Consider the following 27,936-nt stretch of genomic DNA (forward strand, 5'->3'; position numbering starts at 1 on the left):
AGAGGGGAACGTGCGATCATACAAAGATAAGCGAGCAATGTGATACAAGCAAACAAGACAAACAAAACAAAGTCACGTGACCCTGGGACGTCACTCGCCGTCACAATATTTATTGATTTTGTCAGGATCCTGCCTGGTGCGCTTCAGGCAATGATCCTCTGGCTGCCTAACTCCTAGACTATCCAGTAAAAGACTAGAATTCTGAGTCAACAGACTCAGAACGCGCATCACTTATAAGCGTTAATTCACTATCTTTCATAGTCATGTGACAGTTCGTCACAGATTTAGAATAGAAATCAAGTTCCCTCTACTTAATAAATTCGAAGATTAGATATATACTATCAATTGTAATTTATTCTAGTACAGTCTCCGGTAAATATATATTAATTAAATTCAGAAATAAATATTATTATTTTCTAGTACTTATAACCCCACATAATAATTGAAAAAGAGAACACGTAAGAATTATATTATTATATTTAATATATACAGTATTATTCAATAACACTAGTTTTAGATTTATCAGATAACATTAAAATGTTGTCCCGTTCTGAAGACTTCCTTACTAGAATTTGGCTCACTTATGATCCTATTTTCATGCTGATAAAAGCTTTGTTATCTTGCCTGACTTTATTCTTGGTCCTGCTTTCTGCGTATGCTCATTCAAAGCTAACATAATCCTTTTCAATGTGCCCCAACCAATCCGTAAACGAGACCCAGTCATCTCCGAATGGTACACTGTCCTCCGGCAGGTTACCTAAGGACTCTTCCATTCGCGGAATTCGAAGTAAATCATGTGACGCATTACAAGTAGAGTATGGGAGACGATTTTGCTCAAGTTTTCGGCGGCACTCTTCATCCAAATGGACAAGGATGCAATCCTGGCACCATTGTATTTCCTCGGTTATATCCATGACGCGGTTACAGTCGCCATCGCAAGCGATTTTCTGTTCCATAAAATGTAACGCTACAAGGGCACGCGTTGCTAGTATGTTCTTGATATCACCAAAAGCGATGAATATCGACAGAAGCTGGTTGTATGCGGGTAGGTCGTTTCCTTCATCATCGTCGGAGAGGATTTCAAGGCTTAGCTGCACGACGTTTCGAGCGATCCGCTTCGCCTCGGTCGGATTGCCTTGCTTCTTGTAGTACCGTGCAATATATACCCGAGGCGGGAGACTGACCTCGGCTTCAGGTACGTCCTCGGGGAGAAGCGCTTCAATCTTTTCAAGATAAGCTGAGACGGCTTCATGATTGGGGCCTGCCGCAATGGCTTTTTGCACGTAATTCGGCGCTATACAACTGATCAATGTTGACATGTCAGATGGGTCTGCGCCATCGAGGGCCTGACGCCACTGCTTGATCGCTCTGGACAAGCCGTCCTGTTGTGCCTTGATCGTCCGCCCAAAGCGGTACCGGAGAAGGCTTAATGTAGCGTGCCCTCCACGCTCTTCAACCAGCTGAACGGATCGCTCGTAGGCGCCGACAGCAAATGCGAGCTCCCTGGTATGAAGAGCCGCTTGCAAAAACATATCATGGGGGAACCTTCTTGCGGCTATCAAATCAGACAAGCCCTGCTGTTCCGTTGATCCCTCGTCGATCTTTCGCAGAATCGCAATAAGTTCCACCCAGCGCTTACCCTGGGCGTACGACTCTAAACACCGGATAACGCGAACAATATCAGTGAGATCAGTGTCTACCGCCCGTGACCAGTACCTGATAGCCATATCGGCTTGCCCTTCCTTCCAGCTGAGCTCTGCGGTGATAAACAGCATCTTAGCGAGTCCCACCCGCTCCAGAGCGCTTTGCTTCCATTCGCCGCTTGACACAAGGCGCTCTATGGCAGGCTTCAAAGTCTCGATTCCTTGACTGCCCCCGACTACTTCGGCCAGAAGGGTAGAGGCTTGCCAGTCCGCTCCGTTGAGTGCCAAGGCTTGTCGTGCTCGGGCTTCCGCCAACTCTTTGTGACCATGACTGCTTAAAAGAATGCCTATTTGTGTGTGCCACAAAGCGTTCTTCGGCCCTTTAAGTACTTTCTCGCACCACCTCTCAACACTTACAATTCTGCTAATGGATTCGAGCTTTTCTTGTTCGCTAGGATTCTCATACTTCAGTGGGTGGTTAGCAAAGCTTGATGTGGTCAATCTAACTAGACCTGAAGAGGCAACTAACCTTATCGAGGAAGCCCGCAAGAAATTCAAAAGCATGTTTTATGAACGGTACAAAGTGTGGCTCGTGCACCAGATGCCTCGCCATTCGCATCGCAGCTGGCATCAGCAAGGCTCGGTGACCTTCAGTACGAACTGGACCGGTGATCCACCCACGAGCTTCATCGTTGACATTCAAAATTACCGCCTCGTCATTGAGCCACTGAAGGATGATATCCATACTGGCGTCGTTCAACAATAGTTGACGGACTCTTCGCCGTTCATCGGGTGAGGGGCCGGATAAGCCGTTATTGTTGAGCAGGGTATCGATTGAAGAGTCAACACTAAAGAGACTAACAAGGTAGGGCCCAAACGTGGTCTTGTAATCAACCTGAACCAGGGATAAGTTGACAGCGGAGAGGTGTTCTACGAGATTGCTTCTCGCGTACGATACAAGATCGCTTTGTTGGTCTACCCCTTCCGCGAGAAGGCGTAGGCAACTGAGCGCCATCTTCGCCTCCTCGGTGTTGGGATCATCCTTGTATATCAGTTCTTTATCCCGAATCTGCTTTTCCTGTTCGAAAAATCGGTCGATTTCTAATTTGTTATACGTCTCCTGTGGGCAGACCGTAGATAGGAAATGTTTAACCATGGCCATTTCGCCGGGGGAGACTGCCCCTGCGCTCTGTAGCTGCTCATCCTCCGCTTCCTCCGCCTTGCTTTGGGAACGGCACTTCATTGGGATGGTGTCACCAACTTCGTCAGCCCGGAATTGAACTTCGCCCTTTGTGATCTTGAACAGTGTGTATTTGTACTTGATCTTATCTGGTAGCGTTAGGAGGGACAATTCCCCAACCTTCGCATATAAAGCTGCCGTCATCGCTTTCACTGTCAGAGGCTCCCTGTAGCGTTGAATCCAAAGAATAATCTCGTTGATCTCTAAGATTTCTGTTTCGGAGCAGTGTTTATTGAGTACTTCGATTTCGTTTCTAACTTGCGTCGTGCGTCCCTTGCGTGCATTCGTCAGGGCATGCTCGATCTCGGATTTGTATTCCCGCTTGCTGATATCATCAAGAGCAAGATTGATCTTAAAGTAATCACCCTCGGTTGCCTGATAGAGCTCGTCGCAGACTTTCTTCCGTAGCTGTGATGTTTGGGGGCGTGTTGCATCCCTGAATGCTGGCATGGAATCCATTCTCCACCGGATAAGGGTTTCCACGTCCGGCCGATTTTTTGGGCTGATGGGAATGGAATCGAAGGAGATGCCCTCGATATTAGCCAGATGCTGGGAACATTGTGCGTCGACAGTCAGGAGTATAAGGACACGTCGACCCGGCTGCAGGGCGGACGCGCGTCTTAAAAACCGTAGCATGCCTTCTCCCATCTCACCTGTCAGGCCGTCGATAACAATGTAGAACTGGACGTTCATTTCATGCAGATCTGAGCTTTGAAACAGCAGTTCGCTTGAAATATCTGCTGGATCGAGCTCTCGGCGCTCCTCACATATCCTCGCGACGGACTTCTTATAGAGCCTCTCCATCTGGGTGAACTGCCACACAATGGACTTTGCCGGGGTCTCGAGATTCATAGCATTCTTCACAGCTTGTCGCCCAGTCCCCTCGAAGAAATAATATGCCGTGGAGACTCGGTGACCTGTCTCCTTTGCAGATTTCCTGTGAAGATGATGGATGATTGCCGAGGCAAGAAAGCTCTTACCAGAGCCACTGCCACCCTCGATCGCTAGGATATTAGCTTGGGATTGACCGTTTTCCCAATTGGTAAAGACTGGCTCAGTCATGATCCACTGGCCCGTGTCTGGTAGTCGCTGATTCAATAATTCCCGATACCTGGAGCGCCAGGTAGGCGTCGGCTCACACGCAAGCGCTAATGCTTTAATGATCACTTTTTCTCTATTTACCTCCATGTCCAAGGCGTGCCTCTCAGAGACAAGGCCCTCCACCCTCATGGTCGCACGATATCCATCATGTGCATTCTTAAATGTTTGGGCCAAGACCAACAGCTTCTCTTTGTTGGTCAGTTTGTCCATTTCGTTCAGTAGTGAGCTGATGCCGTTGTCGTTCAGGAACATGACGCGACCAAACAATTTCAATTTTCCTCCGATAGATCCTTTCAAGTCTAAAGCTCTCTTGCATACTTGGACAAATAATTTGAGCAACTGAGCACACAAGTTGCTCAAGTTCTTGTCCATTCGTCCTTCGTAGTAATCTAAGCGGGTTAGGTAATCCGCGCACTGATCGAAAAGGTTATCCAAGGCATCGAATGCACCCTGATAGCCCTTGAAAGTGTCAATGACAAAATTAACGACATTGTAGCAGTCCGCAGCAGGTGCAAAAACCTATCTTTGTTAGCCAACGAGCCTACTATTTTAAAGGTATGTGTTTTACCTTCGATGCTACACTCGCAGCAGCACCACCGATTTTCTGAATTGCACCCAATACGTGTTGAAAGCCGTTCCAAACCTTGTCCTTCCTGCTGCTCGGGGCTTCGTTTAAATTTTTCAGAACATCAGCTATGCCTAGGCTGCCGTCGATGGGTCTCATCTGTGCTTTAGCCAGCTCCTTCACCATGTTGTGGGCGTCGAGTAAGGCTTGTGTATATTCATCGTCCACAGGCATTTCCATAGGCTTTGCGACAATATTGAAGCCGTTGTTGCCAGGGACCTCAGCTCCGTCCGTTGGATGTCCATTTGGCTGCCGCGACCTGGGGGTTGACTGCGACTGAAGCGGCTTCGGTTGTTCCTGCTTCTCTGACAACGGCGCAGGCAGCATTGAGCGGGGTTGTTCTGCAACAGTTGTATTTGGAGGAATATCTTCGGTTTGATCTTTCCCAACGGGCTGTTCCAAGGGAATCACCTTCTTCCTCCTCAATTTGCCAAAAATTGCCATGATGGGGTGTCACTGCTGTCGGGAGGAATTGCTTGTGAACAACCTTCGCATCAATCAGATGGACTCCAAAGTCCTTTTTGTTCCTGTGCTGCGTGCAGGGAGCTCAGCTCGCCACGCATTCGCCTGGACTCAATGGCGCTGTGCGCAGGGGGTTCAGCTCGCCACTCATTTGCCTCGACTCGATAGCACTAATGGATGACGATGACGCTGCTGTGTTGGTTGGCATGTTCACTACTGCATTCGGAAATCTTCGTCTAATTACCAATTACAGAGAAAAATGGATACGTAATCGATTACCTCCTCGTTCTCCTCCAATGGGCGGGTCAATCGGCAGGTCGCGTTTTCGGCCAGCGCCAACCGCCCCACCAACCGCACTAGTATGTACCAGATCAGCGAGGTGATTGGTTAGGCAGATCACCATTCACCCTTTGTTCAATAAAACAGAGTCATCTCAATCCCACTTCTAATCTGTTCATGGTACTTCTAGCTCCAGCCTATTAGAATTTATTGGTTTCTGTTACGGCGATGCAAAATGATATGTAAATAGGCGTCATACTTGTATAAATGTGAGAAACTACTGTCTACTATAGTACATAGTGCTTGGTTGCACAGAATACGCGGTTAACGGTTGCGCATCAATCTAAAGGCCAAGCTCCACACGGTGAGGCGTCTTCAGCTATGATATACTCCGATTAGACTGTATCTCAGTGCCTGTACAGAAGCGTTTCCAGGTACAATTTGGTTCGTGTTTTTGCTTCTCATATTCTGTCCCCTTTATTCTCTTCTGTCACAATTCACAGGCTCTTGCTCGTTTTCTTTGTGCAGGTCTCGATACCATGTTTAAAGATTCCCTTGGATTTCTCAGAGAGCTTCTTCCTCGTCGTCTCCGTGTCGAGTAACAGTGAGGCTTGCGGGGATATCCATGCTCACAAAAGAGGCATTCTGCAGTGCAAAAGACAACCAGAGGTTAAGTTTATCCACGGCGCACAACTGAATACAGACTCAGGGAGACGCACTTCGTGTGATTCGGTAGTTGTGGCCTGCAAATCGCTGGCCGGCTCAGATCTTTTGATGTCAGCTGTAGTCTGGGACTCAGGGTTGTCTGTAGATGGTGTTGTATCCAGCTTGAAAGCATCCTGTTGTTCTTGCTTTGGCTCCGAAGACATGATTGATGGTTAAAGGAGTATGTGGTCACAAGAGTATGATAAAAATCGGTATACAGATAGAAGATGGCAAGAAAGAAGAAGATATCAAGTTAGAAAAGTAATCTGTACTTTTTTAAAGGGATGACTTGTGGTGGCTTATATTCGAGCAGCTGAAGTCTGGAAGGTATCCTTGCAAACTAAGTATGCAACTGTGTGAATGTGGAATGTGGGTCACCAATTCATAACATATCAATCCTTTTTTCTATAATCTCAGCTGAAGATCCATGGTCATGTCGATCTGAAAGGCCGATCCCACGGATATACGTAATGCCTATTACTGGCCGCGGAGAATTTAAACCATAGGTTTGCCTACGGCTATGACGCGCAATTCCAAGTTCTCGCCATTGATTGGGAACCGTAGTGAGTTGCTGGCTTTTTGTTCCTTGGTCCCCACCTAGTCCGTCCGTATCCCATAACCTGGCCCAGCTCCGAGTTCTGTGCGGCTATCACATCATTCGCATTACAGAGATCTAATGGAGGCCAAATACAAGAACTTATTGTGCTGACGTCTGTCTCATCACAGCTATACCATATCCGGGGAGTCCCAACTCAATAATCACTATATTTATTACGCCACTCAAGAAATTGATTCCGTGTTATCTATTCTCATGCTGAGCCATGCACTGAGACTATCATCGCTGTTTATTTCCATTTGTCATTATTGCTACTACAAGCAGCCATTGTGGGGTAGAGCACACATATACCATAATGCCGAATGCAGTGATGCACTCTCCTAGGTTAGGAATGCTACAACCGGATGCAGTGTGTCGCCATCACTTCAGCCCATAGACTACGTGGTAGGCCGAGTACGGTTACATCTGTCATATTAGTGGGTCTCCGGCTTTGCCGAAGATATGTAAGCGAATAGGAACCTCTGAATGTGGCCTCTCATATTCATGACCTGATCTTATACACCATATCCCAACTTTCATACAGTGGGATGCAACGAGTATTTCGAACACCCGTCAGAGGGCCCGTGTGCGCGCTTGACCGCCTACTATATTAGCCATACTAAATCAGACTAAGAGTATTCCTAGGCTAGCTACGCGTTGCGCGTTTCTTGAAGTTATACAACTTTTTAAGATGCCACTAGTCCGTAAGGATCCTGTACTGAGTCCCCAGACTAGATCTCGTATATGCGAGCTTCATTCTATTAATTAAAGGACTCGTCAAATCCATAAAAAACATCCAGAGATTCCAATTTCAGCCATTTCCTGTACTCTTTGGAAAGAACGCCAGGAACAAGGATATATAATATATCTTTACCTCGTTCAGGTAGTTCACGCAATCTCACTGGACAACAAAGACATTATCTGTATATTACAACACAGAATACTCCTCATATCAAGTATAAAGATATGTTAGGGGAAGTCAATCGTATTATCAAAAAGTTGTCAAACCCTAGGATCGCTTCCCTGCCCCTGTTGGCTTAGCTTCACTGGTATACGTACTGTCGAACTGGTTGAGGGGTATTAGGCTGATGACTATTTAAACTCTAAAGGCGATTGCTCTTGGACGAGAGAAGAGAAGTAAGGCCAAATAGTGCCGCGCAGCTATTTATAAGTGCGGATGAGTGTTCTATTACTAAGATTCTAAATATGTGGTTAATGTAAACCACAATCACGCGGCCTATATAATCGCGCAGTCTATATTGTAATGCCATACAAAATCTATTGTTTTTTTTTAGAATTTTTATATCTTAATAAATGTACTTTTTATAAAACTATAAGGTTATATAAAGCCTAATAACTAGAAGATAAGTATATGAGACTTATTCAAAAAATTATAAAAATCTTTTTATATATAATATATATAGACTATGTTAATATATAAGTTAAATAGTAACTAGATATATTTTATATTACCAGCTACTATATATGATTATAGAAATCTTCAAGAAATATTTCAAAAAATTCATAGATACTAATCATACTATAGTTTATATTATTCTCTGATAATATTTATAAGATATTTTATACCAATATACCTCCCTGTTTATGTATTATCTATAAATTAAATATATAAATTATAATGTATACAGAAATTTATCAGATCCCATACTGTAGATGAAGGAATCACAGGACCTAGAATATATTTAAAAAAATAAAATTATATAAAATTATACAATAATAAGAAAAAAAAATTATAACGTCTTTATATAGAATCTATATAGTCTTCATAATTATAAATATTACTAATTAAACAGGAAACAGGAACCCGTAAAAATCTAAGATTTTATATAAAGGTTCAATATTTCTATATATCTAGAAAAATATAAAATATAAAATAAAAATATAAAGAAAAGACAAAAAACAAAATTAAGTAAATCCCACAGGAAAATATTGTCAAAGAAATATCTATAAAATATCTATAGAATTTAGCTATGAATAACTAATTAATTAGCTAGAATTAAAAATACTTTTACATTTGAATTATAATATTCAAGCAATACTTTAATATTACAAAGAATTATATAGGAAAAGAAAAAAAACCCGTTTGATTAGATTCTATAGTTTAGAGACTTATTCCGGCTGCAGGTACCCTGCAAGAACATCCTGGCCGCGCTAGTATTAGGGTAATCCAGTATCTATCTATCTATCTAGCTATCAGTTCCCAGCGTACGTTCGTTTGCTTAAAACAACGTGCTTGTAATTCCAAATCGCGAAGCGAGTCCCTCGAGGAGTTTTGCTGCGCCGGCAAGCGGATCTACTGGTAAAAAGTTGAATTCCATTGTTCTCTTAAGATAAAATAATAGCTGTCCATCGTCCGGAGAGGCTGATATTATGTCTAGATTCATGTCTTTGTTTTCCACAGGTCAAGCAAAGACCGCTTAGAAGAAGGGGATAGAGAATCTGTGTTGGTGGTAGGACAAATGAACGAAGTTTGATGAGCGGAGATTGGCTAATGGCAGACCCCGTCCATTGCCGTTTTATCAAAGTGCTGTAATAGGTATTGAGGTTGATACGGCGTATAGAAAAGCGGGAATACTTCAAGTTTTGGTACCCTGGCAAGAAGAAAAACAACCCGTGACTGAATATGTACACGTGAAATGTGTATGAGAAGCGTGAATCTTGTATTTAGGGAGAACCTAAGGTACTTTTCGTTATTGAGTTGCTACACAAATGTCTATTCATGTCTGTGCCAACAGCAAACCCTGCAATACACACAGAGCAGCGAGAAACCTAGTATACGCCTGCGCCCATGAGTCTAGGTAGCCTCTTTCCACGATTAGGTTGCCACAGTATAATTCCAACCGCGCATAGGACCAGTGCAGTACGCATTTCCTGGGATGAGAAGTCCCGTACAGTTTGCAGACTGCAGGGAAGGATTAACCTGCAAGAACAAATTGCTTGTGATCCTGTCTTGGACACAAATCTGTGTACAAGAATCCTCAGTAGTGGCTGTATGCCATTTCCCACAATGCTTGGTGGTTTCGGCTGCAACAGTGGCATTATCTGGAGGGAGAACCACCCATGAGCCATAGCCAGAACTTTCCGTGCCCCAAGGATTGTAGGACGTAGACACTGGATCTGTCGCGTTGAAAAGCCCCGACTGAGGGGTTAGACACAAGACTTTTCCATAGGCCCAAGAAGTACTTTGAAGATTGGAACAGTATGTATCAATCCAGGGATTGACTTGGCGAAGAGGAATGATTCTCTTCGTGCTATTGTCGAACACGATTTCTGCGTTGGCCTCTTCAATACTACGACATGTGTCGTTCGATTTCAGGACATATGTGTGATCGCATGATAGGGGCAGACACAATTCTTGCCCAACGACGACCTGATTGCAATCGCGTATCTAATCCTGATTACCCATGTACAAGGCTGCGGACGCAACAGAGTAGTCCAGGGCAATAGATGTGCAAGTATCGCCATCCTTAGTTATATATGAGCTGTCATCTGGGAAAAACAGTTTGTCTTCCGGTTAAGTGACAGAAAGATCATCAGGAATTATAGTATTGGAAGTGACACCACAGTTCTTTATGACAGTTTCAAGATTATACTTGTATCGCTGGTTGTAATAAGAATAGGGGCTTGATTATATTATTTAAAGCTTAGTTTTATAGCAATAGGAGCACATCTTATCCTTGGGCATGAGGTCCACGCTTGTAACATGCGTGAACTGGCTTATAACATCTTTCAAGAGGTTAGCGGCATCCAACAATGAATCCAAGAACGTCAATTTTACCATTGCAGTATTTGCCTGTTGTCGGATCCTTGTAACAAGTCTCATTCCATTCTTCCCACATGTTTCCACCTAGAATTATGGCTGGGTGATCAAGAAGCACGGCTCTATTATAATTTGCCTCCGCGTTGGTAAACCATCTCGCTAGTAAATCACCGCAATTTTGATTATAAACCAAGTCGGTCAAAGTATTGTTACCCAATGTGCCATGGTATTAAGTGTCTCCAAATTAGAATACCTGGAGATCACACTTAATAGTAGTAGTGAGAGCAGTGATACAGGCATCTGAAAAGATTGAAGGCAGCATGTTACTGTCATAGATAATAAAACCTTCAAAAACCCGCTGCCCAGTTGTGTTAGTTGATCCTTTCAGCCAAGCAAGAATCGACAACATAAACCTATTTTTATTATTATTAGTGAGAGTGGGTTTCTCATTTACAGGACTAATTATTTTGATAATAGTCTTAATAACCAAGTTATAGATCCAGAGATCTTGACTTTCTTTAATCTCAAAGGCTCGATCTTGACAGTTCTCAGTAGCAAGACAGTCCTGTGAGTATTTAGAGAACCAGCTATACAAGCCTGTGCCAAGTATATAGACACTGGAGAAGTCCATAATCCGGACAGCCCACGAGACCGCACACGTAGCTGGTAAAGAGTTGTGCAGTTGTCAAAGTGAAGATTATTTAGAAATCCACTAGTCACAATAGGCAATGGCGCTCCAGGATAAGACTGGAAATATGGTAACTTAATTTAAATCATACCAGCAATCACATTTTTGGAATTAGAAAACTGGTATTAATATAGAATGTTGTGTTCAGAAGCAGTCCCATAAAGCCAGGTGGGACCTTGACTTTTAATAAGAATGCTGCAACCAGAGAAAATATTAATCTGAGCCTCATCCACAGTATTCAAGTCGTGATCGGTAATCCAAGCCCAGGAATTCTCGATATAAGCAGAGGCTTTAGAAATAATATAAAGGAGGGCAGATACACCAATACAGTCTGTGTTGATACTGCCATCCTTCAGATATTTATTTCCCTGTAGCTCTGAACCTACAGCTCCACTAACCCTAAAATAAGAATCTAAGTAAATATTGTCAGCACTCCAGTTAGAAAAAAGATTTATATTACTGGATTTATTCATACCCCAAAGACCAGCTGAGCCGTGTATAATCTCATAAATATTTTATTAAACTAAAATAGCACCTGCGGTAGCTCCAGACACAGTAAACATTATGTTCTGAATCTCAACTACTCCTGACTCATCGACCTCACCAACCTGAACAACCGGTCGGGCATATAACTGATCTTGGAAATTCTTGTCCTTCCCTATAATCTGTGGCCAAGCCTGTCCAACAATTCAAAATCCAACAGGAATTTTGATGGTATTAGTAACAATATAGACACCATATAGAATATAAACAATAGATGACATATTTGCAGCTGCAGTGAAAATACTGTTTAATACTGTAGTATTATCAGTCACACCGCCACCTTTAGTACCAGCAGTCTTGAGATTGATAATTTAACTCTGTCTGATATTGATGTATTTAGGACATTAACAAGTATAAAAGTTGGGCTTGACATATGCCAGCTCAGTTGATAGGAGAGAGTCAGTATAATTTATAGGAGAGATATTGGCTTCATTGATGAAAGAACTTTCCTTATTTGTATTAATAATTCAGCCAAAGTCTTAATTGTTAACTGGAACTTCGTTACCACCCGCGAGGAGAATCTTTAACGAGACATTATCAATAACAGAATTTTGCATATTAAAGAAACCAACATTTTATAAAAGAAGAGATGTTGAATTCTCGGCCAATAAAGAAATAATAATGCCTGTTGGTGTGTTAGCTATAATAGCATCCACAAGAATAAATAAACCAAGAGACTGTCTGGTGCTCGCAGCTCTGCCTGTCTGGTGATATTTTGTTAGCTTATGGTTCAAGTATATCTAGTATACGAGATAAGATGTAATAGAGTTTAATATACTTTAAAAAGAAGAGAGAGAGCTTATACCTCTAGTCAAAAGTATTCCGGTTCTACAGGACCCAATAACCACATCTTACATTATCCAAGCCCAATCAGAGTAAACTTGGAGGGCCGTCTTGCAATTCACAAACACTAAATAACTTGTAGTGAATTGCTGATTACTAAAATATACTCTAAAAATATAGTCAGCTTTGTGATTAATAAACTAGTGGTGGTAGATTATTTAAATACTTTACATACCCAAAGTTATCCCTAATGAATGTAAGATCAGCTAGAAATCCACCATTGCCATTCTCCATGTAAATACTCTATTATTAAAGTCAGCCAATGAAGAATTCAAGAAGTAGATTCTCTGTTTATATCTGTTGGGTATTTCCTTCGACATTTTACAGCATATAGAAATCAATGTTCTCAAGAGAAGTACCCTGTGTGACTTGCCAGTGAATAACATAGATGTATATTGATTGATCAATACGCGTGATATCCATTTTGAAGTTTCTAATACTTCGTAAGAAGTTATTAGTATTGAGATACCTGTATAAATATCAGCAAATCAGCACCCATTATACATACTCATGCAAATATAAAGTGATAAAGCTAGTACTACTCTTCCGAATCACCAATATAGACATCGGAGGTAATCATACCAAGGCCAACGAAACTCGAAGCAGCTAAAATTGTAGGAAGATTAGTAGACTAAGTTGAAAAGAAGCCAAGTTAGTCTTAATCAAAGACTAGTCAAGAGAATAGATACATACATCTCCTAATAACTGTGTATTATAATACTGAATTACAGGACTGCTGACAAGATAAATACCAGAAGGAAACCAGACGACAGCTGGGTATCTAGTATTAGATTTGCAATCAGTACTGCATTAGTTACTATCAGAGATTGCTTGATTAATAGCAGTAGTATCATCAATAATACCATCTCTTTAATAAATAGTTAAACTGATTATCCCATAATAAAATTTCAGCCTGGATTATATTATATATCTTTAGCTCTATAGTCCATCACGTTTCTCCAGATCTGTTTGTATTATTAGAGAAGTCAATACCTGGTATGGAATATATGGTACCTTGTAGCCTAATTCTGTATAGAGACTAGCATCATTCTTCTCTACACTTGCCATCCAATACAATGAAGTGTCTCTTTTACTAACACCTTCTTCAGTTGGTTCTTGAAGACCGTCTGGCTGTCTGAAGGAAGTGTATTAATCCAGTCTGTTTGAGTGAGATAGCTTCTGGACCATTATATTCATGTCATTTGTACCTGCACTCCATTTTGTGTGAATTTTCGATGTAATAGAGGCATAATCAATGTCCGAAAGGGTTGGCTTCTTAAATTCCGCAACCTCCTTTGCAGCCTTGACAATTGCGGGTGATAAGATATAACCATATTTTAGGTTCGACCCCAGTGAGCTTGAATTATTAGTAGATGAGCGTCTATTCAGCTGAGCCAGTGATATATTCTTTGTAAAGTCTGAGTAGTCTGAAAGCAGGACATCGGTTAATCCTTTGTCCTGGGAAGTATTATCTTGGAATTCTTATTTATTAAATTAAGAATTCTCTACATGAAACTTATTAGTAATTCTCAAAGCTTTCAGAGCTTCTTCAATAATATGTTTAGCAGAGCCGTCAGACTCAGCACTCTCGGTCCTATTATATTGTCGGTAAAGATAGTGGTGGATATAATATCCATGCTGAGAAGCTGATATAGCAGGCAGCCATTTGAACAAGAAAAAGAGACACAAGATCCTGACAAGTGGTCAAAGTATCTCGGCGGCTGCTCTTCAGTTTGTCTAATACAGAGAAAACTGCGTTATTGGTTACTGGAAAATCTGTATTGGAATTATCTGGCTCTATGTGTAATTTATCAAGAAAACACAACCAAATAACCTTTAGTTCGCATTAATCATAGATGGCTAATATAACCCTGCACAACACCTCTAAGACATTCTAAAGACACTAGTTTATTTTCATGCACTCCAAGTAAGTCAAGTATATTCTCTGCAGCTTATTTCTTATGTCGGTCAGGTCCCGGCCTTGTGGGTTGTCTAGGCGAGATATAATTTCCTTTGACAAGGCCGCAGAAGGTGCCCTGAAGATAGCATTAGTTATCATGATTTCTCTATATAAGTCAATTAGTATCATATAGTATACTTCGTGTGGTGGTCTCAGTTCTATCATGAATACTAAGCTGCTAAAATAATAAACTGCCAAGCCTACTCCATTCTCAGGACCAAGATTCAAAGATATGTGGCTTGACAAGAGCTTCATAACTCGCCGAATTTGGCCCCGTCTTGGCATTACCATGCCGAATACTTTCCTATATAAATAACTATCTAATTTAAATAGATATAGTCGCAGTACTACAGTACTGGAACCAGTAATTAGCTGGTACTGCGGGACTTGTTAAAGTCTATTCCTGAGTAGAGGAGCAAGTTACCACAGAACTCGCCTACCCCTAAAATGAGCCACGCTTTTTTATTCTTTGGGAATTCAGGTATTAAAATCTTACCATTTAGAAACAGAGAAGAAAAACAAAGCAAACCTCCAGGGCCCCTAAAATCTAACTGAAAGACCACCCACGTCACATTAGTAAGCGTATAAGTATGCCCGTGTTCTCTAGTTGAGAGCATTTCTGATTAAATATTAGAAATTCAGACTATGGAATGTACTTTGGCAGTATTTCCAAAATCACCGTCAATACTAGTAATAAACTGACGCGTGCTTGAATGAGTTCTCTTACAGATGGAATACAAAAGAAACAATAATAATACTGACAAATATATCTTATACGGGTGCTTGAAAGTTACTATATAGCAGCTTTATTAAATTACACCAAGCTTTTCGCGTCCCCCAGGCTCCGGTAGTTCCGGTAAAACACAATTCAATTCAATTCAATTCAATTCATATTCTTATACCTGATCGAGCCTGTTAAGTAAGATGCTAGCTATGCAGGTGCTTTATTATTTAAAGCAAAGAATATGGCTCTGAACACTGTTAAATCTCTTAAACTTATAGTAAATATTTAAATTATGAAGCAATGCAGGCCATAATATAGAAAGATTATTATTATAGTTTAATATAACTAAATATAATATAAAGGCAAAGTGTAGTCATATAAAAGTAGATATAAATAAGTATTGTAACTGGTTAGCCAGTTATCTGTAAGTTTATTCTCTTTATTCTTCATTTATATTTCTACTTCTAATATATATATTTTATTTAATATATATACTTTTTCTGCTGACTTAAACAGGGTATATTTATTTCTTTTATCCAGTATTTTTAGTACTTATTTTTATAGTTCTGAGACCTATATATTCCTGGTTAAGATTAGGGTCAGAATTAGGATTAAGTTTAACCTGATTAAACTATTTAAGTAAGTTTATTTATAGTATAAACTCAGTAATATAGCAGATTGCTTGCAGGTCTGATATAATTAAATTATAATTAGTAATAGCCTCCAGATTTATATATATAATAATCTTATCAAGTATCTAATTACACAGCTCTATAAAGTAAGAGTATACTAGAAATATATATTTAGAAATCTGGAACTTCTTTTTATAGTTATATTAATTACTCTCTTACACTTTAATCTTATAAAGAAAGTATATAAGTCTAATTCTCTGTATATATATCTGTATAATTATAGATATATATAATTTAGAAATATTTTTATAGAATATCAGTATCTTTTTCTCAGAGAGGACTTTTATTAATTTTTATATTAATATTACTATGTGTCCTACCTTCTATTACTTAGTTTATTTCTTCTAGAACTTACTGTGAATGGTTCTCTTGGCAGTAGATATAAGCTGGATTATTTATTATTCTAGTTTAGTCCTGTATTTTATTACCTACTTTACTTCAGAGTCTGTAATCTTATTTTTTTCAATCTTTATATAGACAGAGATCTAATAGATTATAAGATCTGTATTTTGTAGAGCTCTGAATCTGTTATAAATAATTCTTATATACAGCTGCCTAGATAGGCGGCTGGAGGCCCCTACTGTCTAGATTATAGTCTAGTTATCAGTAAAAATATGGATCTTGCCAGGACTGTATCTCAGTAGAGTGCTCTCCGCGAGGATAAGGATTATCTCGATATCCTTTAATTCAGCCGTATATATGGTTGAATCTGTCTCAGTGCCCAGATACGCCCTCTGGGCTTGTCCGGCGCGGAGGCTGATTGCGGAGGCTCCCACGCCTCCGCGGTAGCCGCTGCCGTCCGTATATAAGATAGCCGAGGCTCCGGTAAAACACACGCCAAGACAAATAGATTCGGACCCTGAAAACCCTTAGATTTAAATGCAGGTAAGGCAGATCCTGGGAGAAAAAAACAAAGATTATCACTATAAGCAATAAATATAATTAAAATTTTTGACAAACATGAACTTAGTTGTCTCTTGCAATAATCTCCCTCCTGAGAAACTTGGAAGAATGTTGTGATTATCACTGATATTATATCTAGAACTACAAATATCAAGCAGGTACTTATTTTAGCACCAAGAAGAAGAAGTACTAGTCAGGGGCTTTAACTAGGTAAACTTACTAGCTCTTTGTTTGGATTAAGTGAGTGGACAAGTATAAGTCAGTCTGAGATCTCTGTACATTTTCATTTAGCCCATTAACAATACTAATAAGATTGCTATGTTACATCGACTAATGTTTTTAATTACATTTAACTTGTTTTAAAGCTAACTTGGCAGTAGTGGGACCATACATAGTAATTTCTACTATAGATGGCAAGGTACTCCGTACAGTGCTGCCACTTTTGAAGCTAATTGTGTGGTTTTTATACTAACTAACTACTCACACGTTTCTGCTCAATCCTGAAAAAGTATTGAAGCTAAGATAAAAATAACAACAATGTCTTAGTACACAGTGGTTTGCTTAAGCTAGTCTTTCTTAGAACTTACAAATGGTACTAGTAGTCCTGGAAAGAAAACTTTGGGATGCCTTTTGTTGTTTACTATTAGTATAATCCCATCATATCTTGGAAGCTTTTCAGGAGTTGGTTTTAGGAGCTATTTGGTGCTTCTATTTTCATTATAAAAACCATAGGCTTCCTTTCACGCCCCCGGCTGGTATATCTTTTATTTTTCCTGTGCTTTCTCATTGCTCAGACCGCAGGACAGAACTGTAGTAAAGAGAATCCCTGTGCAACTGGATGCTGTTCGAAGCATGGTCACTGCGGCACTGGTGATGACTTCTGTGGCGCAGACTGTGTTGATACCTGCGACTACAAGCTAGGTTGTGATGCCAACAACCCATGTGCACAAGGCTGTTGTAACAAATTTGGATTCTGTGGACTTGGACCGGAGTGTAAGTACTCAATGAGAAGTTTTTGGATCGCTACATACTTGGTTTTCAATATCTAACAAAAGCCCTTTCTTAGTCTGCGGAGATGACTGTGTTGCTAGCTGTGAAAGAAAAGCAGAATGTGACCCGGGCTTTGGGTTAGATTGGTCCGAAAAATCATCTTGTCCTCTGAACGTATGCTGCTCAAAGTTTGGCTTCTGTGGAACAACGTCAGAATTCTGTGGGAAGAAAACAGTGAAACAGCCCTCTTGCAATAATTCAACGCACACATTAGAGCGTGTAGTTGGATACTATGAGACTTGGAGCACTCGGCGTCGATGCAAGCAGTTCTGGCCGGAGCAAATTCCTTTGGGAGTTTATACCCATATCAATGTGGCCTTTGCAGTCATTGACCCAGATACATTCGAGGTTCGACCTTCTTTGACTGCAGATATTGAGCTATTCAAGCGAGTCGCCCGTCTCAAGCAAGAAGATCCTGATCTCAAAGTGTATATCGCTATTGGAGGTTGGAGCTATAATGACCTTGGCCCAACTGCAACGACATTTTCTGACCTGGCCGCATCGACATCTAATCAAAACAAGTTCTTTAATTCTCTCACAAAGTTCATGTCCACATATGACTTGGATGGCGTAGACATCGACTGGGAATATCCAGCAGCGGACGATCGAAGTGGTCGTCCAGAAGACTTTGACAACTTTCCCAAGTTCTTAAAGAATCTCAAAGCGGCACTCAAAAGAACTGGTGGTCGAGATGGTCTTAGTATAACTCTGCCTGCCTCTTTCTGGTACTTGCAACACTTTGACATCGGAAATATGAAGAAAAGTGTGGACTTCTTCAATATCATGACCTACGATCTTCATGGAACTTGGGACAAAGGAAACAAATGGACTGGTGAATTCCTCGACGCGCATACCAATCTCACTGAGATTAAAGCTTCTCTGGATCTACTATGGCGAAACAATACAATATTCCACCGGATCAGGTAGTTCTTGGAATAGCATTTTACGGCAGAGCATATACGATTGCAGACCCATCATGTACTAAGCCTGGCTGCCTTTTTGCGTCCGGGGCGGAGGCTGGAGACTGCAGTCATGAGGTTGGGATTCTGATGAACTCCGAGATTGACGAAATTATCGCGGGAAAACGCCCCAGAATCACATACGATAAAGATGCTGCAGTGAAGATGATCACATGGGATGATAATCAATGGGTATCCTATGATGATATCGACACCTTCAAGCTCAAAGCCGACTTTGCCCGAGGGAAATGCTTAGGTGGCCTTATGGTATGGGCAGTAAGCCATGACCATACCAATGGGACTTACTCCCTTGCCCTGGGAGAAGCAGCCCAACGCAAGTTTAAAGCTCTGCCCGACACAATCAAAACAGACGACACAATCAAAATCAAACATGATCAGTGCAAATGGACAAACTGTGGAGACCTCTGCCCAGATGGATGGGTTCTGCTCCGCCGTCATGACGATGATAGACATCATGATGGTGAGTGGATGCTTGATGATGGAGGCTGTATCTTCAAAAATCAGGACCATCGTCTGTGCTGCCCTCCTGATCAAGATGCTCCGACTTGCGGCTGGTACACTTTCAACAACGGTGACTGTGAAGGCAAGTGTCCAGATGGTAGTTTTGAACTTGGCGGGACCGATCGTGGATGTTCAACTGCATTTGGTAATTACCAAGCTGCCTGCTGTACGAGTGGTCAAAAGAGTACTGCGCTCTATGAGAAATGCGAATGGGGTGCTTCATTCGAATGCGATTCATGGAAATGCCCAGCAGAAAAGACCGATGTTCTCCTTAAGTCATGCAATGGCAATGGAGGATCGGCTTGCGGTGGCGACTGGAGAACCAACCTGAATGAGGAGCGCAAATATTGCTGTGACAGCTCTGATGAAAACATGACTTGCGACGACTGCGAGTGGCTTGACGACTATAGCGAAACAGGATACCAAGTCATTCCTGCCGATGGTGGTAGTGGAAGTGGTGGGAGTGGCTACTGCTTCTCAAGCTGTCCCAAGGACAAAGTACGGGTAGCTATGGAGCACTACAATACTTGTAACAAAAAAACTGGCTCCCGTGCAAAGTGCTGTTCTCCCAACTACACCACGACCCAAAAAAGGTAGACCCTATGGTGGAGCTTTGGACGGCTGATCTTAAAAACTGGTTGAAAAATCCTACATGCTCTACCGGCTATGGGTACGGCTACGATGATACCTTTGGTGTGGGCTACGATAAAAGAGGCTTCACAGACATGTTGCCTATAGAATATGCACCTCGGTATGCTGGCACCTCGGGAACATCTTTGGAGAAACGTCAAGATCAACAAGTACTCTTCATGAGCAATTCCATTCTGATTGTTGCGACTGATATCATCTACACCTATCGCATGACCAGCAGGACAAACAAAGCCGTCAAGGAAATCAAGGTGTGGAACGAAGTAATTGCCGCTCGGTACACTTATCTAGCGACTTCCACCCTTATACCATTTTTGAGAGATGCTACAGGTGAACTGTTTTCTGTAGTTGCAGAGGATCTTGCAGGTCGCATCATTTGCAACCTAGAGTACTGGAACCAGATGATCAAGGATTGTACAGCTCCCAGTACTTTAGATGAAGTCTGCGCTATCAGCGATCTTGACGGTTTTGATGATGAATATTGACCCCGATACCTACGGAACGAATGGTGCATCAACCAAACGAGCTTTTCACAGTCTGGACAAATGTGATGGAGCTCCCAGGGATTTCACCGTTGATTGCGGTACTGACCCAATTACTGGACAGCAGCGAATCATGATTATTACATCAGTGGCCTATCCAAATGGTGGCAATGGTAACAACCTTGCAAATGCCAATGGACTAACAGTGCGATTTGCGGTCGCAAATCAACATGTATGCACTGATACCTCTATTGATCCTAACGCGCCCAACAATCTTTGGACGTGGGTCAGTAAGTGCTCCCAAATCATGATGCATTGAATTATTCCCATGGGGCGATATGGTACATGTATTAACCCTTCTACTTCTTCATAGCTGAGCATATTATCGAGCTTCAATTGATTCCTCGCTCAATTGAATTTATGGTTACTGGAACTTTACCTGCTGTGCAGGGCTTGCCAGACTTCAGCACTGGGAGCAAACGTATGCCCTGGGACATTGCACAACTACTGAATCAGGATTATTCGACATGGGCTAGCGGCCAAACCACAGCAACTGGAACTCCAATTATTCGGATATTTGACAGTCTCGGCCCAAAGATTAACCCCGCTCGATTAGTTAATACTGAAACTCACTTGAACTCGATGAAAGGAAGGGTATGTTAATATGATAAGCCTTCTCCTTGCAATTTTGATGCAGTAAAGAGAAAATCGCTAAACGGTTGATTATAGCTCTTCGCAGGGAAGCAGCCGCTTGATGATGATACTTGGAGGAATCTAAACGTGGCAGATGAGAGAGCTGGACGGGCTGTAATCAATGAAATACGAATGGTACGCGAAGCCTCCTTCAATCATTCATTTATGTGCTAACTTCATTCGTTAAATTCAGGTTACAGCTGTGTTCGAGTACTTGAACCAGCAGCTTGTTAACCGTCACCTTGTTGACACATATGGTGCGGCTAATTACGAATTGCGTGTGTTCCAAAAAGCAGTCAACAGTGTGTTCGGGCAAAGAGACTTCAGTGCGCCTAATCTGTTTAGAACTTTCATGACAAATTTCATGCGACGAATGGCTGAGTGGGCCTCCAATTGGCTTAATTCGCGTATTGATGAGCTACTTGTCACATGGCAAGCGGTGCAAAATGCAGCTACCCCGGGATCGCATGCATATCAGGTCGCAACAACCTACATGGGTGATCAGGAGGAGCTCAAAGAGTTGGTTCGACTAAGAGTGATTTTTGACGACTCAATCTTCGTTTTTATGCACACATCAGGTAGCTAGTTGCTTCAAGTTGGTTTTTAGCTGACAGAAAGGAGGAAGGTGGAGTATTTTCCAATGATATGACTGGAAAAGATGGGCGGAAAGAAGAATACATTTTCTACGGATGATGACACATTTTCAATGTTTATATGATGCTTACTATCTAGTACTATGTACATAAAAATCAGCAAGGACACACATGCATCAGATCAGTTGTATGGCCATTTGGAATTCTCAAGTCGGGTAATGTGCCAGGAAGTTGGCTCCCGCCAAGAGCTTGGGTACAATTTGTTAGCATTGACGTAATGGAAATCCTGCCAAATTTCTCTGAGCGAGAAACCATCAGACATGAATTCGTAGAAACGGTAAAAGATCTGGGTGATGCTGATTTTGAGGCGGCCATCATAGCCATCCTCATCTGGCCGCGACAGAGGCCAGTCCGGATCAATTGCCCATATCCATCCATAGTACATATCTGGGCCATATGTGCCACAAGCTGAAAGGGCCTCGTCTGTCAACAAGAAGAACACATTTTTGAGAACACCGGGCTTTAAGTCACCCCTCTCGCGGCGATCACGAAAGTCTCTGGCTGATTGTTAGCAATGTCTTTAATATTATGTAGGAAAACTCACTGCTGTAAATGGCCGATGTCACTTTCATCGGCGTCGAATGGGACAAATTGAGCGAATTTGTGGTCGTGTATCTCTTCATATCCCTCAAAAAAGAAAGACATCTCAAGGACCTCGGCAAATAGCGCCCTAAACTCATCCAGTCTGGCCATTCCTTTCTGATGGTAAAAGACATAGCCCCAGCTCTTATCATCTTCTCGAACGACAATCTTTCGCACCCAGTCTTTCAGATCTGGGAATGGTTCTTGTTTTCGCTTTTCATGCCTTGCCATATACTCATCATACTTTTTCTGAGGAAATACCTCATTCACAGCTTGAATGGCCTGAAGCTCTATTGGTGAAAGAACTGCTTCTTGTGCCTGTTTCAGCTTATCGAAAAGATCAGGACGCATCTGCAGCCACGCGAATTGATCACCCTTGTCAAGAATTCGCGTAATGCGGAAATGATCGTGAATCAGACGACATTCCGCGTATGTGAGGGATTGACGGTCCGTAGCTGCCTTTTGAAGCAAGTTTTCAACTGACATACCCAAGTATTTGGTTGTGTTGGCCTGCATCTCTTCTAAAGGCGGCCATTGCATCAGCTGGTGTTTTTCATCAGGTGAAATTTCCGCTGGATGCTGGATTGCTTTGTCCCAGAGAGGCTCTAATTGAGCAAACTCTTCTAGTGTTTTGGCCATGGTGGGCAGAAAGGGATAGCTTTGCCAACGTCTCCAAAGTTATTGTTCACGTCCACGGCTGGATTTCCGAGGTTGATCCTATGAAACCAAAGGGTGGATTATATGCGGATGCGACCGGTCTTTATACCCATGCATGGTTTTCGAGCTACTGGCCCTAGTACAACCTTGGAATACGCGACAAACGCAGGTCTCACAGGGTCCACGGGCGTTTTTGCGGAAACGCCAAGGTTTCCGAAAAATACACAGGTAATTCACATGAATCTTAACACAACCCGCACGGGACGTATCATATCCGCAGTTCACACTACGACATACTATCTGCAATTTATCTCAGAGGTTCAACCTTTGGAAGCTTGAATTATCAATGCTTCTTCCGTCAGCAGCAAGGACCCAATAAATTGTCTAAGTGTATCAGCGTTTTGTCTTGAGTATATATAGGGTCCCAGGAGGCCTTGAGCTCCCAGTCACTCTTTTGACGGCCCTAGCTCTTGAAGTCCTGCCAAGTGGATCGGCTGTTTGGTGAAGGTGGAAGGAATGATGCTGACCTTAAGTGGGATATACAGAATGCAGGTTCAAAAGGGAACTGGAACCTGCTCCTGGAGGTGAGTCATCGATCGCCTAACCTGCACCATTTTCTCCTTGCCTAGCTGTCTACGGCACTCATCCAAGCCGCTGAGGCCACGTGACTGTAGTCTCAAGATCCAGCCAAGGCAGTCTATAGCGGTATGTCAAAAGTTTACGTTTCCCCATATATATACTTAATCATATGATTACAAGCTATAACTATGATCTTATTATCAGGATGTTGACTGGCTATGGCACCCAGTGCTTCATTGATCAAAAGGTTCACTATATTGCTTCAAGGGGCTTGGATATAATAATGTGGTAGTATCAATAAATCCGACAACAGCAGCTTCATAGCTACAGTACAGTTCACCCTAGCCCCAGACGAGCCAATGTGTTGATGATACCCTAACCCGATCAAACACCCTCTCTTTTCCTCAATACAACCATTTTGGTTGAATCAGGATAAATGAAAAACCGATCAATCTCACTCTTTGGTCTTCCCTCTCCCTTATCCATCAACTTAACATCAAACTGCATTACCAACAAGCCCAGCAATAACTTCAACACGATGGCGGCAAACCACCGCCCCGGACAAGCCTGCAGGCCGTATCCAAAATGCAGCGACGTCTCATTCACAGCAACGTATTGATACTTTGTGCTGGGCTTTCCTGTCCTTTCAAATTCGGCTTGTTGGAGGTTGTGGAAGCGTAGGCCGTCGAATGTCTCGGGAGAGGAAAAGTGCGACTCATCGAGGCCGATGTGGTAGGATGGGGCGGCAATGTGGGATCCTTTGGGGATGTGCGTACCGTCTGCGAGGTCTATGTTTTCAAGGGCTTTGCGTTCGAAGGATACTACTGATAGGTTAGAAAGTAGGTTGGAGGGAGGGTTGAAGATGTACCCAAAGCGAGGGGCGTGATGCGTTGGGACTCTTTCAAGAAACCGTCCAATTTGGTCATCTTCCCGAATGCTTCCTTTGTCGGTCGCTTTTCCTCGCAACTGTCACAAACAGACTCAAACTCTTCCCTGATGATAGGTATATATTCTGGTCTCGCCGCCAGATCGAACAACGCCTGTGTAGCTGCAAAAGCAACCGTGTACGTCGTGGGAACCGTCGCCAGAATCTGAATCATACTCTGATGTTCATTCGTCCTATCCTTCTCAGTAGAATCATCCCAAACCCACTGCAACATCGTGTTCGGTTTATTGGATTCACTAATCTTCGCCTTCCGTCTCTTCGCAAACTCTGGCGCCAGAATCTCGCTCATTCTCGCTTTCATTGTATTTACGCGTCGTAGTTGTGGCAGTGTATATTGAACCAGAGGACGGAGGAATCTGGGCCATTGCGTGATTGCTGAAATTGATGCGAAAAAGTTAATCGGATACTGTGTGTATAGATTGAGCCATTCTGCGTTCCGGCTGATTTCGGGGCCAACATTCACTCGCCCTGAAACGGAGCCGATGATGCGAAGCAGTTTTTCGAATGCTAGGATCGATTGCCATTTGTGCGAAGAGGGGAGTTCGCGGGTCATGGCGCGGTGCATCTCTTCGATTACATCAGGGAGTATGGTAGCTATATTACAGTTAATATCATGATATTTAACAGTATTGAATAGATCTACCAAGATTGTTATTCAAATTCACCTGTGTACACTTCATAAATGACGAAGAGCACATTGCATTGGTATACTTCGACTGGTATTGCTATATGGAGTCATCAGCAGTGCTTCATAGAGAGCAAGAGCAATACCAAGATAAAACTCACATCATGCACATGACTGGGAAGATCAACCCGCTTTTCCAGCCTAAGCAACGGAAGATATTTGTTTGGCAAAATGTACAAAGGATAGTCTGATGTCTGCATTCTCCAGATCGATGTGTCTTTGAACTACGACGAGTGAGCAGCGTAAAGAATATAACTTTAGTGGCGTGTAGAAAACCTTTTTATATCCATTTTGTAGAATTTCCTTCTCTCCCGGCCTATTTGAGAGACGTCTTTTCAATACAGCGAGAAGGGCCAGGGCACAAGATAGAAATGGCAGGTACATGATGAACATCCAGTTACCTTGGGCTAACACCCCAACAAGAGTAAGTGAAAGCATGAGGAGAAATTGGAAATAATAATAGAGAAGTAAAAAACCTGGTAGATAAATTTTCTGAGACTGTTGGATCGATCACTGGACCTTTCTCTGAGCTCAACATGATCTTTATATGTTCAGGAACTATCTTCAGACATCTTTCCAAGTCTCAAATCACATCGCATCTGATACTAAGCACCAGATACCCGAAGATTAATGAGGCATTTCTCTCATTGGGCAAATGCGAACTGCATGTTGGCGTTACATCCCGAGCTGTAACCTTTCAGCCATGATCCCTGTAATCATTCAGGCTGCGATAATAAACGCTCATACCTTGAAAACCCCCACCTCTGCCCACACATTTACCAAAAAAAACACTCAACTTACAGCCGCAGTCTATTTTCTAAACAACGTATTTGTAACATACACGATTTCTACCAATAAGGGCATGGGATTATTTGGGTTGGTACTCCCACGTTCATTACACACATTTGGCGTGCATCGTGGCTTTTGTGGATCTGCAGTGGAGGTATGTAGGAGTGATTCTGTAACCGAGATGTAGTTCACCATATTGTTTTTTCATTGGCTTAGACAAGCGGTAAAAGCTGATCACAGGAGTCACAGCCTTAATGGAGATCGAACTATAAAGCCTTATGATTGGCGGTGAGAATAGCCCCGCCTGTTTTAGTTTAACCTAATTGGTGTAGGTTGCAGCACAGCTTGATACGTATCAACTGCCCAAATCCTGGTAATGGGCAAGGCCAGATGTGGGTTGTTTCAGCAGAGTAGTGGCTCAGCTGAAAAATCTATTCAATGTGATAAGTCAATTCTTTCTAACCAATCAGACAATGGCACGTTATCGCGCATAGCCTAAATAGATGTTGGCAGTAGCTAGATCCATTCAGGGCTCGTGTCGAAGTACAAGGTTTTGTACGGGGTGTGAAGATTTAGTTTAATATTACGAACTCTGTAAGAAATCAATAGTGATAATAGTATTTAGGGAGGAGAGTAGCTTGGTCGGTTGAGCTTCTTTTTTAATAAAAATAAATGTCTCCTTCCTGTCTCAGCTCTGTCTCCATCAATCTCAGTTCAATCAACTCAACTCAATATCCCTCCCCCAACCAAGTCCGAAAACCCACAATGCACTCAAAAATGAGTGTAACCTGGACCGATATCAATGCCTTCGACGTCCCCGAGCACTTCAGTTGTTACCCTGCCGGCATTGCCAACAACGCCGTGGAAGTCGAGACAGCCATCAACAAAGTCATCGACGCTTCTTGTTCTTCTGGATCAAAGGAGTGGAAGAAAGCTAAGATCCGCCATTCAAACCCCGATAACAATCCTTTCGCTATTTGCCACTGTACTGCCTTTCCAGATCGGTTGATATTGCTTTCGTGTATCATTGAGCTGGCGTGGATAAATGATGGTGTGTACTGTGTTTTCTACGTGGATTACAAAAAGCTAACCGGTGAAGATGTTACCGAGGAACTGGAGCATAAAGCAGTAATTATTCCTAGTTCTCGTTTTGGTAGGTCTGGTTAATAATGTATTTTACAGGCAATGGCCAAACACGACATCCTCATCGAGGCAATGAGTTTTGAAAACCTCATCAAGGCTGATATCGGTTATTTCAATTCCCGCGAAATGCTCTTCGGACTGCTCGTCCAGAAAGCCTGTGGCGTAGACCCAGCATCCGCACCGGCAGTTGTCAAAGTCCTCACCAACTACCTTAGAACCTTCGATGCCAGCGATGAGGATTTCACGACAATGGATAAGTATAATCCGTATCGGGTGGCTAATTGTGGATACTGGTTAGACTACCCCCCTCTATACTCCTCACCTTCATACCCTGTCTAACGAAGGTGTTCACCTAGGATATCATCCTTCTTCATCCGGTGGGGAATGGATCTAACCCTAACTGATGCCGAATACGCCCAAATCGCCTCCTTCGATCTCTCTATGGGAATCATCCTCGGCCTCACAAACGACTACTACTCCTGGACTGTCGAAAAGGACCAACTAACGGACCGGATGAGGAATGCTGTCCGCGTGCTCATGAATGAGTATAATGTTCCTGATACTATTGCAAAGTCTCTACTTAGGGGATTGATTGTGGATGAGGAGGAAAAGGCGGCGAGGTTGAAGAGAGAGATTTTAGATGATGGACCGAGTGCTGCGGTGATGCAGTATATTGATGCGATTGAGTTGTATGTTGGGGGAAGTTGTTACTGGCATGCTACTGCTCCGAGATATAGAGTCTAGGTTTATCAACGTAATGAATG

At 42.3% G+C, this 27,936-nt stretch overlaps 8 protein-coding genes across 8 annotated transcripts; 2 read left to right on the forward strand and 6 right to left on the reverse strand.

The window, feature by feature from the left end:
• Positions 1–624: 624 nt before the first annotated feature.
• On the reverse strand, positions 625–5,053 carry BO85DRAFT_398810 (uncharacterized protein; the record flags this gene model as incomplete). Its single annotated transcript, XM_025657068.1, has 5 exons — positions 625–2,108; positions 2,173–2,763; positions 2,821–3,587; positions 3,651–4,503; positions 4,553–5,053. The coding sequence occupies 5 exons, from the start codon at positions 5,051–5,053 to the stop codon at positions 660–662; spliced, it is 4,161 nt and encodes a 1,386-aa protein (XP_025514549.1). The 3' UTR covers positions 625–659.
• Positions 5,054–5,914: 861 nt separating this feature from the next.
• BO85DRAFT_488808 (uncharacterized protein) lies at positions 5,915–6,219 on the reverse strand (the record flags this gene model as incomplete). Its single annotated transcript, XM_025663561.1, has 2 exons — positions 5,915–5,995; positions 6,070–6,219. The coding sequence occupies 2 exons, from the start codon at positions 6,217–6,219 to the stop codon at positions 5,915–5,917; spliced, it is 231 nt and encodes a 76-aa protein (XP_025514550.1).
• Positions 6,220–9,486: 3,267 nt separating this feature from the next.
• BO85DRAFT_460024 (LysM peptidoglycan-binding domain-containing protein) lies at positions 9,487–10,840 on the reverse strand (the record flags this gene model as incomplete). The annotated part of the gene is made up of 6 exons (XM_025661691.1): positions 9,487–10,059; positions 10,099–10,178; positions 10,233–10,294; positions 10,340–10,397; positions 10,450–10,567; positions 10,685–10,840. The coding sequence occupies 6 exons, from the start codon at positions 10,838–10,840 to the stop codon at positions 9,487–9,489; spliced, it is 1,047 nt and encodes a 348-aa protein (XP_025514551.1).
• A 5,110-nt stretch (positions 10,841–15,950) lies between these two features.
• BO85DRAFT_439156 (uncharacterized protein) lies at positions 15,951–17,177 on the reverse strand (the record flags this gene model as incomplete). Its single annotated transcript, XM_025658699.1, has 9 exons — positions 15,951–15,960; positions 16,041–16,090; positions 16,202–16,204; positions 16,237–16,267; positions 16,314–16,326; positions 16,513–16,673; positions 16,842–16,925; positions 17,005–17,057; positions 17,139–17,177. The coding sequence occupies 9 exons, from the start codon at positions 17,175–17,177 to the stop codon at positions 15,951–15,953; spliced, it is 444 nt and encodes a 147-aa protein (XP_025514552.1).
• A 682-nt stretch (positions 17,178–17,859) lies between these two features.
• On the forward strand, positions 17,860–21,724 carry BO85DRAFT_496496 (glycoside hydrolase family 18 protein; the record flags this gene model as incomplete). The annotated part of the gene is made up of 8 exons (XM_025663959.1): positions 17,860–17,911; positions 18,049–18,757; positions 18,787–19,877; positions 19,913–20,428; positions 20,490–20,735; positions 20,819–21,099; positions 21,175–21,273; positions 21,332–21,724. The coding sequence occupies 8 exons, from the start codon at positions 17,860–17,862 to the stop codon at positions 21,722–21,724; spliced, it is 3,387 nt and encodes a 1,128-aa protein (XP_025514553.1).
• Positions 21,725–21,838: 114 nt separating this feature from the next.
• On the reverse strand, positions 21,839–23,083 carry BO85DRAFT_450044 (uncharacterized protein). The gene is made up of 2 exons (XM_025660291.1): positions 22,336–23,083; positions 21,839–22,288 (listed from the first exon to the last, which is right to left on the reverse strand). The coding sequence occupies exons 1-2, from the start codon at positions 23,010–23,012 to the stop codon at positions 21,913–21,915; spliced, it is 1,053 nt and encodes a 350-aa protein (XP_025514554.1). The 5' UTR covers positions 23,013–23,083; the 3' UTR covers positions 21,839–21,912.
• A 726-nt stretch (positions 23,084–23,809) lies between these two features.
• Positions 23,810–25,678, reverse strand: BO85DRAFT_422447 (cytochrome P450; the record flags this gene model as incomplete). The annotated part of the gene is made up of 5 exons (XM_025657963.1): positions 23,810–24,433; positions 24,478–25,149; positions 25,199–25,280; positions 25,342–25,464; positions 25,517–25,678. 5 exons carry the CDS (start codon positions 25,676–25,678, stop codon positions 23,994–23,996), a joined length of 1,479 nt encoding a protein of 492 aa, XP_025514555.1. The 3' UTR covers positions 23,810–23,993.
• Positions 25,679–26,794: 1,116 nt separating this feature from the next.
• Positions 26,795–27,916, forward strand: BO85DRAFT_373664 (terpene synthase family protein; the record flags this gene model as incomplete). The annotated part of the gene is made up of 4 exons (XM_025656091.1): positions 26,795–27,080; positions 27,129–27,157; positions 27,212–27,465; positions 27,529–27,916. The coding sequence occupies 4 exons, from the start codon at positions 26,795–26,797 to the stop codon at positions 27,914–27,916; spliced, it is 957 nt and encodes a 318-aa protein (XP_025514556.1).
• Between the last annotated feature and the right edge of the window lie 20 nt (positions 27,917–27,936).

Source organism: Aspergillus piperis, assembly GCF_003184755.1.
Source record: "Aspergillus piperis CBS 112811 unplaced genomic scaffold BO85scaffold_11, whole genome shotgun sequence".
Taxonomy (NCBI): domain Eukaryota; kingdom Fungi; phylum Ascomycota; class Eurotiomycetes; order Eurotiales; family Aspergillaceae; genus Aspergillus; species Aspergillus piperis.